The following is a 13,783-nucleotide window of genomic DNA, read 5'->3' as shown; positions in this document are numbered from 1 at the left end:
TGAGTTTGTTGTACTCATACAAAATAATTTGTTCTTACTTAAAATACCCAAGTTACCCTGTTTATACATTTTGAGATCAATTAACTTATTTTTTTTTATATCTCCCAAAATTCACTTGTTCACTTTTTTTAAGTGTACTTATATATTTAAGTTAACTCAACATGAAAATGTAACTTAAAACTGTTAAACAATGTTCTTATACTTGACTGCAAGTCCCCATGGGGAAATTGCCTTTTATGTCTCCCTCAACTTGCTCTTTGTAAGTAAGTTGCCCATGAAGGGCAGCCACTCATGGCTGTGCCCAGGAAGCTGGGGGTTAGGGGCCTTGCTCAAGGACCCACAGACATGCTGAGGCTGGATTTGAACTGTTGATCTTGCGATTACTGGCACACAGGCTTAGCCCACTGAGCCACACAGAACACATGGACCCTGTCGCTTGAGTACAAGAATTTTTATAAATAAATTACAAATATCAACTCTAAACACAGAAAGCATACAATAGGTATTTTAGACATCCAGAAATTGTGCAAATGTTGCAAAAGTAGTCAAGTAGAAAACAATTTGAATAGTGGAATATAATCGTGTGCATTATATGTTTGTATGATCAGCAGGGTTTAAATATGAGTACAGTCAATCAATTTCAATACATCTATATTGTACAGCACAATACTATATACAGTACTATATGCTATATACAATATCTATACCAGGGATGGGCAAACTACGGCCCGGGGGCCGTATGCGGCCCGTTAAGCTTTTTAATCCGGCCCCCCGAATTAGAATCAATTATAATGGTAAACCTTGTTAATGTTTTACTTTCCCTGCAATTGTGGCGTTTCTCGATAGATGGGACACTCTGATACACTGACCTTTGTTGAGGCGCTGTCTTATGCTGCATTGAAGTGGTGTCGGAAGATCCGTCTTGCTGAGTTGTTTTTCCCCAGTGGGAAAGTGATTTTTACGATCATTCCGACACCATATGAACGCATCATTACTGAGCATTTTCCCTCTTTGACAGCTCAACCTGTGACGCCTGGCTCGTTTTTTTCCGAAATTGGGATTCCCTCAGGCAGTTCAGTCGGTGGGTCTAAAGACAAACCGCTGTTTGCGGCTACCTGCCACCGGCTTGCCTCTGCCGCCGTGCTTCTAAGCTGCTGCAGGTTTAAACGAACCTCCTCTGCCAGGAAGGCGTCCTTCGTCGTATGAGCAGCGAGTGCACATGCTGCGGGGTCCTCCCGAATCTCGGGCTGCTGGATACAGTACCCAGCCTCAGCAATTAAAGCGCTGTATTCAGCTTCGGTGAACTGAAGCGCCTTCTTCCGGAGGTGTAATCATATTTACGTGGATTTACGTGTTACATGTCATTTCTGTTAAGGTGCGCACATAAGTGGTGTGCAGGTGCACTGCCTTCTCAATATAAACAATGCGCACCAGATATATATAACATGGCCACATACTGGCATGCTGTCACTGTTCCGATGATCTGCATCTCCAACCATTTTTGAAATGTTCAGGAGGAGAGTGATGATAATGTCCTGAAGGATATCAAAACTTTAAATGCTTCAAAATGGTAACTGTTAGTAATTTTAAAAAAGCTGTATTTTGTCAATTGAATTTTCAGTGTTTTAAGAGTCATTTCAATAAAGAAATACTGTGGGACTTGGAAGAGATATTTTGTTGTGATGCTTTTGTTAATTTTCTATTGAAATTAAAGCACGTTTTCTACATATCCCATGTTATTTTTTCTCTTATGAGGTGAATTACCAAAACACTCCATCCATCTGCTCCTGGTCCGGCCCTTCTGTCAAATTTTAGAACCCTCTGCGGCCCACGAGTCAAAAAGTTTGCGCACCCCTGATCTATACAGTATCTAAGTAGTATTGCATTTGTAAAATGCAACTAGAAAACCCCTTGTCTCATGCTGTCTTGCCATGCTTCCCCGAAGATAATACTTGTTACAGTTCGCATCAGTTAGCATAGCACTGCGCTAGCAGACCATAGCTGCTCTGGGTAAAATTGTTCTAAAATACATTACACAGCAAATGTGCCAGTGTTAAATTAACACTGCATACTGTTTATATTGGCCCACAGCATTCAGTGTTACCTATAATACTTTACAGTGTGCAGTAAGTTTTGTTTTTACAGTGTTAATATTTATTAATTCATATACTGTTCAGTTGACAACCTAGACTGTTAAGACATCAGCTCCACATATTAGCCCCATTTTAATATGCACACAAGAAGTCATAAGGATCAGAAGAGCCACCCCAGATTCACCCACCATAATGAGAAAGACTCTGACCAAAAAAGACCAGCTTTTTCTTGTCTTATGTTTAAGTGTTGTTGGCTCAGTTCTGACTGATCTTGAAGATTAAAGTTGGTCCTGGTGGTTTTCCACTGATTTGTGGTTTTATATATGTTGGTATCTGGTCAAAGAAAGTTTCGTGGAGACGTACAGGACATGTCTCTAGAGTGATATGTATTTTAATGGGGTGGGGGTGCATTTGATTGCTAGTCCTGCCCTTGGATGATTAATATATGCGGAAAGGTGTTAGGACAGTTGTGATACCCTTTTCTTTGCAGCTCCTGGTACCGCCCACTCCACTGTCGACCAATGGTACTGGATGTATATGTTACAGACCTCAAACATGAGTCGCCTGTATACAGAATATGTGTCCTGTTTCATACAGGAAAGAACAGACAAAAGTCATCTGTTGTGTTCACTCAGCGGGCTATCCTCTATCTGAGGGCTTTTTTTATTTCTCTCCACCATGCAACATATAACATCCAATACACATCAAGGCCCAATCCCAATTCTATTTTCTACCCCTTTGCCTACCCCTCACCCCTTCCCCTTGCCCCTTGAAATGAAGTGGAAAGGGGTAGGGTTAAAAAATTTCCCCTAAGAAATGGGACAGCACTACTACACTGTTATACGTCATCATCCATTGTCACTACCTCCTAACGTTACGTCAGAGGACATGCTCCGATGTTTATCACAAATTCCAAGATGTCGCCGTCAGCATCGTAGCATGTAAAGATTACTCACTCCCAAAGTTTTTTTGCGCCGTATTTGGACTTTAAAAACAGATGTTCGTTTTCACCTCGAAAACGTATGAGCCTTCGGGTTTCCTCAGCTGTCCCTATACAGAATATAATTTACAAAAATGTTGTCATGTTGCAATAAGTACGAATAGTGTAAGCACCGTTCATTTACATGTACACATATGGCCGTAAGCAAAACAAAACAACGCGTTACAACATGCAGTCAGTTACCGGGTAACGTTATATGACATAAAAATATATTTCCTAATATTGTGCAATCAGTGCTATCCGCAAGCAAACTTTAGCGATTTTTTTTCAAACGTTTCTTTACAGAACATCACCGTAAACACAAACACAAGATTGATGGTAATATACATGTAATGAAAAAATGTCATAAAAATCCTTATTAATGGCAAAAATTACTTAACATTTATGGGTCTGCTTGCTCGAGTGGGCAGCCATGTTGTAAATTTCTCTTAGCCCTTCGTTTGAAGTGAGGTCCCGAAAAATCTTCGTTTCGAGGGCTATCTAGCCCTTCCCCTTACCCCTACCCCTCCAATCAAAAGAGAATTGAGACACCCCTACCCCTACACGTGAACGCGCCAAACGGAGGGGTAGGGGTAAGTGTAGGGGTAAGGGGTAGAATTGGGATTGGGCCCAATACTCCACAGTTAACTTACTGCTACTATCACTTGCATTTAACACACATACATTCCCATATAGGTCATTCCCATCAGTGGATAAACTCTTACTGTGTACTCACACACACTCTACTCATGCTGCTTTAATCAGCCCACTCTGTTTCTTTTAAGCTAGCTTGGCACAGCTTCTCTCTTATTACTGCCTGAACACTTAAAGTGATTACTGTTTCAACAGTCAGTCTTTTTAACCAAACACAGCTTAACATTTAACCTTTTAATCTCATTAACACTTTACAATGAATTAATTAAAGAACAAAATCACATGAATGAAGTGAAATAGAAATATCCAGGAGCTATATACAAACAACAAAAACTTCATCAGTACGGCCGCCATCTTATCTCCCCACGGCAAAATAAACTTTAGCGCTGTGCCCCATAAAGTTCCCAACAAACCGTTTCTATTTCTAACTTTTCTCTTACAATCTCCCAAAGACATTAGAAGTCATTTCATCCACTTTGCGGTGAATTCAAACACAATACTAACCTGTTTCATACAGGAAAGAACAGACAAAAGTCATCTGTTGTGTTCACTCAGCGGGCTATCCTCTATCTGAGGGACGGAAGCCCAGCTTTGTTCACCACAACTACTGCTAAGTTTCGAGGATACTCCCTCTTGTGGTGGAATTGGGGAACTGCAGCACATCAAATCCCACAAAGAAAATACATTGAAATAGTCAATTTACCCCAAAAGAAACACATAATACATAACAAATTGTGACTCTCCATTTGTAGGCGTCACACACTCCCCCACAAAAAAAAATAAAATGGCTCCTGACATTTTACCTCCATTTAACTTCTTTACTAAATATCATTCAACTCTCAGTGCTATTCTCGCCACTCTTGGATTTCATAGCAAGTATACATAGGCGGGTTACTAAATACTGGCTGTATGTATGGTTGTGACAGGTAGAGTGATGGGATGTGGTGTGCGACTGGAGCAGGGTAAAGTGTCTGGGTGTATGGTTGCATGTTCAACAGTGTCACGTGTGGCACCTCATAAGTTGCTGCACTATTGACAGATGGCTGGACATGAAGTGACGGCTGGCCTAAAGTGTTATAGGTGAACATCGTTGCTGGTCGCCTATCTCTTGTGGACCTTCTGAGTGTCTGATCATCTGGATGAGGGGCCAGGCCTGGTCCCGCATGAGTCCCTCCCGAAACAGGCTGCTCTGTTTCGCTATCATTTTCCATGGCTGGTGCGTGAATGACCCCTGACTCCTCATCACACACATCTTCCTCTTCTTCACCGAAATTGTCAAGTTCCATGTTTTGTTCTTCACGCCGCTTTTGTTCAGTTTCTCTCAGTCCTCTTGTCAGTTTTACAGGGGTCCCCTCTGCATACCTTAGTTCTCTCTCGCTCGCAGGTTTTCCAGTTCCGGCTCTGTGACTGGATTCAGTAGGAGCTGAATTCCTCCCTGGGACACAGGTAGGTTCACTGGTAGGTGTCACATCCTTTCTGGTTCCAGTTCTCGGGTTATATCGTAACTCATAGTAAGTGGAATTGTCATCCTCGCCAGAACTTGTTCCACTGTACAGTTGTAGTTCCGTCTCTCTTACGGTTTTTTTCCTTTTCGTCTCCTTTAGGTTTGTCCTTGTTTCCTCCCCTGTAACAGGTAGCTCAACAGGTAAGTCATTGACAAGATGCAACAGGTTACGATGCAGGACACGTGACTTCTTACCATCTCTCTCTGAAACGACCTTGTATACTGGACTATCTCGGATTTGTTCTTGCACGACATACACAGAATTTTCCCAATATGCCCTCAGTTTGCCAGGGCCACCTCTTTCGCCCTGATTCCGTACCAGCACCCGGTCTCCGGGTTGTAACACCACTCCTCTTGCGTGCCTGTCATAATACTTCTTGCCCCGTGCACTTGAGTTTCTGTTGTTCTCTGAGGCTATCCGGTATGCCTCTGTCATCCGCTCCGCCCACTTTTCAGCATAACTCCTTGCTGTCTGTGGTTCCTTGTCTGTGGTCAGCCTGAGCAACAGATCAATGGGCAACCGTGGGTGTCGGCCGAAAAGCAGGAAAAATGGTGAGTAGCCAGTTGCTTCATGGCGCGTACAATTGTACGCATGTACAATCTGGGGAAGATGTTCTTTCCACCTCTCCTTCTCCTTCTCACCCAGGGTCCGCAGCATCTGCAACACAGTCCTGTTAAATCGCTCCGCTGGGTTGCCCTGGGGGTGATAAGGAGTTGTGCGTGAGTGTCCTACCCCACTCATTCGTTGCAAATTCCGAAAGAGCTCGTTCTCGAACTCACGCCCCTGATCGTGGTGCAGTTTTGAAGGGTAGCCGAATCTGGGGATATAGTCACTGAAAATCTTCTCCGCCGCTGTTCTGCCTGACTTGTTGCAGGTCGGATAAGCCTGTGCATATCTAGTAAAGTGGTCTACAACAACCAGGATGTATTGGTAACCTCCTCTGCTAGGTTCCAGGTGGAGATAGTCAATGGAGACAAGCTCCATCGGTGAGCTTGTGCTAATGCTGGACATTGGGGCTCTTATGTGAGTGACTGGCTTCTTTTGCTTTATACATGGGCACTGTCTGGTAACATAAGCTTCAATTTCACGCCTCATGTATGGCCAGTAAAATCTTTGCCTTGCCAAGTTGAGGACCCTTTCAGTCCCGACATGGCCCATGTCGTTGTGTAAGTGTCTGAGTACCAGTGGTTTAAGGCTGGTAGGTAGGACTAACTGACGTCTCTCTCCAGTCTTACGATACAGAATTCCGTCCTCAACATGGAGCTTGGTCCATTCATGCATCATTTTTCTGACTGTACCTGCTGCACCACGTTTCATGTCATCTGTGAGAATTTGACTAGAACCTTTCATTTTTAGGATCTCACCAATCACTGGATCTGTCCTTTGGGCCTTTTGCAGCTCAGCAGGGTCAATGGGTTGTATGGGTTCCACACTGCTTAATTCAGCCTGTGTGCTTTGTGACAGGGCTAAGGCAGCAACCCATGCAATGTCTCCGTCCTTGTCCACCTTACAGCCTTCCCATGTGGCAGTGACAGTTTCTCTAGGCAGCTCTTCTGTACACTTTGAGACAAATGCGTCAATGTCGAGTGGGCATCGAGACAGGGTGTCTGCGTCGACATTTACTTTGCCAGGTCGGTAGCGTATGTCAAACCGGAAATCGGACAGTTCACCTACCCACCGAAAGCCTACAGCATTCAACTTGGCAGTCCGCATGATATACGTCAAGGGATTATTGTCTGTGAAGATGGTGAAATGTGGGGCGTAGAACAAGTAATCCCTGAATTTATCGCAGACGGCCCACTTGAGAGCGAGAAATTCAAGTTTTCCTGAGTGAAGCTTGTAATTTCTTTCGGCTGGTGTGAGGGTCCTTGAGCCGTATCCGATTACTCGGAGCTTACCGCCTTGGTACTGGTAAAGGACTGCTCCCAGTCCTTTATCAGAGGCATCCGTATGGAGTACGAATGGTAGCTCGAAGTCTGGATAAGCAAGAACCGGGGGGTTAACCAACATGTCAATTAGCTTGCACAGTGTCTCGTGGTGTGTCTCAGTCCAGCAGACTGGGGTCTTGGAGGGTAGTTGGGTGCCCTTTCCCTTCCGTCCCCCACCCCTCCCCTGGGACTGCTCTGGGATAGTTTTCGACTGCAACAGGTCATAGATGGGTTTCGCCAGTCTTGAGAAATCTTGGATATATGAGCGATAATAGCTCAAAAACCCAACAATTCTCCTCACTTCTCCGACAGTAACGGGTCTTTCCTTTGTCAGTGCATACACTGCCCCCAGGTCCTTGGGATCGATGCGCACGCCCTCGGCCGAGACCAAACGACCTACATATCGAACCTCCCGCCTGAACAGGTCGCATTTTGTGGGCCTGAGTTTAACCCCATGGTCCTGCAGAGCTCTCAGGACCTTCCTGAGTCCATCCACATGCTCCTCGAATGTACGAGCATAGCACAGAATGTCATCCAAATATGGGATGCAACATTCGTCTCGCAGGGGGGAGAGCATTTCTTCCATGCTGCGTTGAAATGCAGCGGGTGCGTTTGTCAGCCCAAACGGAATACGCACCCACTCATAAAGACCCCAGGGGGTAATGAATGCAGTAAGGTGGCTTGACCCCTCTGCTATAAACCCCTGGTGGTACGCCTTCCCTTGGTCAAGAATGGAAAACCAACTGTACCCGCCCAGGGTGTCTGTGAGGTCTTGGATTCTCGGTAAAGGGTGGCGGTCTGGGATGGTGCGCTGGTTCAGGAGACGGTAATCGATACAGAGTCTGAGCGTACCATCTTTCTTACGCACGCAGACGACAGGTGCTGAGTAAGGGGATCTAGACTTCACAATCCACCCTCTTGCCAAGAGGTCTTCAATATATTCTTTTACCTCCTTATAAAGGGGCTTGGGGATGGAGGTATAGGATTTCTGAATGGGAGTATTGTCATTAAGTGTGATAGACATTTCCAAATTCTTTATACACCCCATATCATTGTCGTCTCATGCAAATGCTCCTGACTCCTCTCGCAACATTTCCTTCACCATTCCCTGCTAGTCCTCGTTTAAATGGCTAATGTCAACAGGTGGGTCCCATGGTTCCACCCCGTCTCTCCTGCCACCTTTGTTCAGCTGAACTCTGGGGCCATCATCACCATCAGCTCTGGGAGTGACACTTATCGTGGCAGGGCCGAGCTCACCAGTTTGCACCACTCGGACTACCGATTCGATGCTCCCTAGTGGGGTTTTGCAGGGCAGAGTCACATCATGTTTCATGTGGTTACCGATGGGGACTCGCACATAGGGGACTTTTGCTTGGCAAATCTCTATGAGGCTGTTACCCACATCGAGCTGTTGCAACTGAGGGTTAATATCACTGGGTTCAAAGAGCACGAGTGCCTTTGATGTGTTAAATGTGGGTGGTATTCTACACTTAACATACCTGACCTGGCCAGCTGGAATGACCACATCATGTGACCCAACCTTCAGCACACCCTGACTAAGGTCAACCTGATTGGTGGATTTGGTTTGTATGAGGCTGACTAGTGCGGTGGCTTTGTCCTCTTGTAGGCCCATCGCACTGCGAATGAGGCTCACAAGGGTGGGGATGAGATCGACATCATCTTCTGATCCCAAGATCAGTCGCTCGACCACATTGAAACCAATCAGGGGGCGGTTCAAGGGCACGCTACTCACCAGGAAGGGCACTTGTATCACCATGTTTGGATCACTGCTATTTGGGAGGCTCACCATCGCTCCCACCCAACCCTCATATGGCAAAACAGTACCATTGGCAGTCAGCACACTGAGATCCTTCTGCCCGATCAGTTCAGCCAATGGCCGCAGCTCATGGTCTGGGAGGTATGTCTTCACCCACTGAGGATCGAGAAGGCTCACTTGAGCACCGGTGTCCATTAAACAGTCTACCTTATAACTGTTAATGTAGCACTTGATTTCACATTTCCTCCCCACTAACCGCGCCACTTTTACCTGTGTTTCGGCCTCTTGGTCAGTTCCTGGACAAGTGACACAATGGGTTTGTACATCAGTCTGGGTTCCTAGTGGTAGCCCTATCTTTGTGGTGCACTGCCACTCTCTATCGCTCAATGCATGTACATCAGCGGAGGGTTGACTTAAGTTCTTTGCTCGCCACCTTTTAAGACATCCAGCTGCTCTATGTCCCTCATCTCCACAGATGAAGCAGTGGTTACATGCATCTGTGCCATTTTCAACACACTTAGGACAGCTGTATCTCTTTGCCTTCTGTCTGTCTCTAGGTTCAGGGTGGCTACAACGAAAGGGTTGTTCTACAGTTTTCGCGGCTGTGAGGGCTTCTACCATTCTGGTCAGAGCATCGACCTTTGAACTTAGTTCTTCAATCTCTTTATTTCTACACTTTGTTTTGGAGTCTGATGGTTTTACGGTGTCTTTATCAGTTTCAAGTTGAGCACTGTGAGCATGGGTTACCTTTTGGCGAGCAGAATATCCAAGTCTCCGCTGTCGCTCGCTCTCCTCGCTGGATACTTTATTCACCTGTCTTATCAGTGCTTCATCTGATACTGAGTAGTCAGCAAGCAGGGGCTTGAGTTCATTACGAATGTCACTGTACTTAGGGAGGAGACCCTGATGAATAGTGCGCAGAAACACATTCTGGACGGTACGAAACTCATATTCAATGTCCTTGTTACCTTGTCTTGAAGCAAACATGACTTTCTGTTTCAGTCCTATCATTCGGTAAAGAAACTGTTGGGGACTCTCATGTTCATGTTGCTTCGTGCTCATCAACTCCTGAAATAACTCACTTCCACTCTTTTCACTCAGATGTGAGTGCAGAAAGCTCCCAAGTTCACTGAGGGTTAGGTCATCCTTATTAATCAGCATGTCCTTGAACTGCCCTGGTTTGATTATGCATAGGACACCCTGGATGATTTCGCTTTCTGTATATTTTGCCATCAGTCCTTCATCAATCTGCTTACACAGTCCATGATAACTGATATCGGATGTATTGTCCCCGACCTGACCCCCGTGAACCTTGAACTCTCTGTGCTGCAAAAATGACAAATCTCTTAAGAAGACCATGTTATCAGGTTTGCTGTGTGCTAAATCTGCTGTATGGCACCTATTGGTTCGGCTTTCTGCCCTCAACTGCGGCTGTGGGGTAGCAGTACTGGTAGGTGTCTGTTGGATTACCCTAACCCTAACCCAAAGCTTCATAGTTAGTTATTAATATTTGATACTCTGTTAATTGTGAACCCACAGGCTCAGTAGTAAGGGTGTTAGCTGACTTAGCCTCTGCATTGCTCTGCTGTACTACTGTGGTGAGTGGACTTAGGGTTGATGTCTGTGTAACTCCCTCACCCTCTGATACGACTGGCTGACTGACTGTGGTAACACGACCAGCAATAAGCCTAGTAATCATATCATCTAAGCACAATAAATGGGAAAATCCCTGGTCCTCTAGCTCAAGCAATGTTTCACAACTCAAATATTTACATATGTAATCAACACAACTCTCCTCATCCCCTTGGGTGGCACTTACAGGATCCAGCCCAGGTACTTCTGTGATGTTTCTGACGACATGAAGGAGTTCTTCTGCTGTCAGCGTGTGAAGACTTTTCTTTATCTGCCACGCCAGTCCTTTTCTTTCACTGTCCTCCATGTTGTTGTTTTTTTTTTTTCTTTTCCTCTGCTAGCAACGTCTCACAGTCCAGTTGTCTTGAGCAAGCAGTGCTGCACTCCTCCAGCTGGGGTACCCCTCGCACTCTGTGGTCCCGTAGCCACCTCAGTCACTCACCCGCCGCTTCACCGTGCCGGCCCTGTGACGTCTGCCTTGGATTCGTGAATTAATGGATCAGCGTCGCCTCGTCTATGACGCCGATCCCAGCGGTGCCTCCAAAATTCTGTTACAGACCTCAAACATGAGTCGCCTGTATACAGAATATGTGTCCTGTTTCATACAGGAAAGAACAGACAAAAGTCATCTGTTGTGTTCACTCAGCGGGCTATCCTCTATCTGAGGGCTTTTTTTATTTCTCTCCACCATGCAACATATAACATCCAATACACATCAATACTCCACAGTTAACTTACTGCTACTATCACTTGCATTTAACACACATACATTCCCATATAGGTCATTCCCATCAGTGGATAAACTCTTACTGTGTACTCACACACACTCTACTCATGCTGCTTTAATCAGCCCACTCTGTTTCTTTTAAGCTAGCTTGGCACAGCTTCTCTCTTATTACTGCCTGAACACTTAAAGTGATTACTGTTTCAACAGTCAGTCTTTTTAACCAAACACAGCTTAACATGTAACCTTTTAATCTCATTAACACTTTACAATGAATTAATTAAAGAACAATCACATGAATGAAGTGAAATAGAAATATCCAGGAGCTATATACAAACAACAAAAACTTCATCAGTACGGCCGCCATCTTATCTCCCCACGGCAAAATAAACTTTAGCGCTGTGCCCCATAAAGTTCCCAACAAACCGTTTCTATTTCTAACTTTTCTCTTACAATCTCCCAAAGACATTAGAAGTCATTTCATCCACTTTGCGGTGAATTCAAACACAATACTAACCTGTTTCATACAGGAAAGAACAGACAAAAGTCATCTGTTGTGTTCACTCAGCGGGCTATCCTCTATCTGAGGGACGGAAGCCCAGCTTTGTTCACCACAACTACTGCTAAGTTTCGAGGATACTCCCTCTTGTGGTGGAATTGGGGAACTGCAGCACATCAAATCCCACAAAGAAAATACATTGAAATAGTCAATTTACCCCAAAAGAAACACATAATACATAACAAATTGTGACTCTCCATTTGTAGGCGTCACATATATTTGCATAGAATGACACGGTACTGTTTTTGACTTAATAGATTTTTTTTTTCATCCACCGCGATTGTGATGAATAGGGCAAGAGAATAAAAACCACAGAAATGCCGCTTGTGTGCTTGCCAATGACTAAATGAGGTTATTTAGCCTATATGGTTTAACTAAAGAAGGCACTAGGTGGGAAAGAAAATTATGGAGGGCTAAGAGTGCCAAAATTAAATAAATAAATACACCAATAATTAATTAATTAAATGTGTCATGAATTGTTTAAAATGGGAAATATAAAGATAAATTATTACTTAAATGTGTCATGAATTATTTAAAATGGGAAATAAAAATATCGTTAATTAAATGTGCCATGAATTATATCTACCATTAGAAATAAAATCATTATTAATTAATTACATGTGTCATTTACAATTATTTCACTATTTATTTAATTTTGGCACTTTTACCACATCATGAATTAATTTTATCTGTCAGTGTGACCCATCAAAGTCAGTAGGCGGGTCACTGCGGGTCGTCAACCGAGAGTAACATCTGATTGGTTACCCTATACAGCAAGTCAAAACAAATAGATCCCAGATAATGGATCGGTACGGGACCCGTCAACATACTCCGAGACAATAGATGGCAGTATTTGTTTTTACATTGCTACCTATAATAATCAAGAAGAAGAAGAATTTCGCAACGGCCTTAATTGAGCGATATAGGTAGGGGTGTCACTACCGAAAATGTAACTTCCGCTACTACGCATGCGCACGCTTGCGACTTCTGGAAGAATTCGTGCTATTTTTATGGCATCGCGTCACATTTCATCCACTGTTGATTTTTTATGATAATGTCGACAGCGAGAGGAAAGAGAATTAACCGGATAATGATGGAGTCCTTCGACTTTAAAAGATTTTATTTCGCATAGGCCTTTAATGCCTAATGTGCTTCAGAAGGAGCGACGTAAAATACAGGGTATGGCCATCAATTTTAGTCAAAGGTGACATTACTTTAATGTTACCATTATGTACAGTACTACTCCCAGTTCGATGTGCTGTGAAGTTACTTAAACTAAGCCTGCTTTTTGCTCCTTAGTCATTTCTATCAGTGTAATTACCACTGCAATTGTATCAGTGTAATTACCACACACTCCTGTCAGTTATGGCAGCTGTGTTTTGTGGTGCTAAATGAAGCAAATTTTATTTGTTTCTGACAGACGACCGATTGTTTTATCTTGGGCCAAACCGCACAACATAAACATTGTTTATGTTGTGCAAATAAAAGTTCTTAACTATTATTTTGGAGTGACTTTTTTTTTTTTTTAGAAAATGCTGTACATATATCACAGCCCCTTGATAAGCAATATGGGTACACAAGATTGATATACACCCCAATTTTATTACGATTTCTAAAGAAAAGGCATCTATTCAGCAATACCAATTGGGAAAGTGTAAGATTACTGTCCGGTGTTCTGACAAAACGTCCTACTTTATCAAAACATCCTACCGTAGTGCTAATCGATAGCCCTAACCCTAACCCCCCAAAACCCCCTAAAACTCTTACCTTAACCCTAACCCCTAAAACCTAACCCTAATCCCAAGACGGTGGAACTGCACATGCGCAGAAAGGCTCGATAGCACGTCTCGATAGGTAGGATGTTTTGTCAGAACACCGGCACTAAAAGCAACGCGCACACAGATGCAAATATTACAAACTGCAAAGCAATAT

The 13,783-nt window shown here is 43.9% G+C and overlaps 1 protein-coding gene across 1 annotated transcript; it reads right to left on the bottom strand.

Moving 5' to 3' along the window:
• Window positions 1-3,199: 3,199 nt before the first annotated feature.
• On the bottom strand, window positions 3,200-12,036 carry LOC140582161 (uncharacterized). Its single transcript, XM_072706190.1, has 2 exons — window positions 9,684-12,036; window positions 3,200-9,092 (listed from the first exon to the last, which is right to left on the bottom strand). Exons 1-2 carry the CDS (start codon window positions 10,428-10,430, stop codon window positions 8,271-8,273), a joined length of 1,569 nt encoding a protein of 522 aa, XP_072562291.1. The 5' UTR covers window positions 10,431-12,036; the 3' UTR covers window positions 3,200-8,270.
• Between the last annotated feature and the right edge of the window lie 1,747 nt (window positions 12,037-13,783).

The sequence above is a fragment of the Paramormyrops kingsleyae genome, chromosome 24 (genome assembly GCF_048594095.1).
Source record: "Paramormyrops kingsleyae isolate MSU_618 chromosome 24, PKINGS_0.4, whole genome shotgun sequence".
NCBI classification, from domain to species: Eukaryota; Metazoa; Chordata; class Actinopteri; order Osteoglossiformes; family Mormyridae; genus Paramormyrops; species Paramormyrops kingsleyae.
This window is presented reverse-complemented; position numbering and strand designations above follow the sequence as displayed.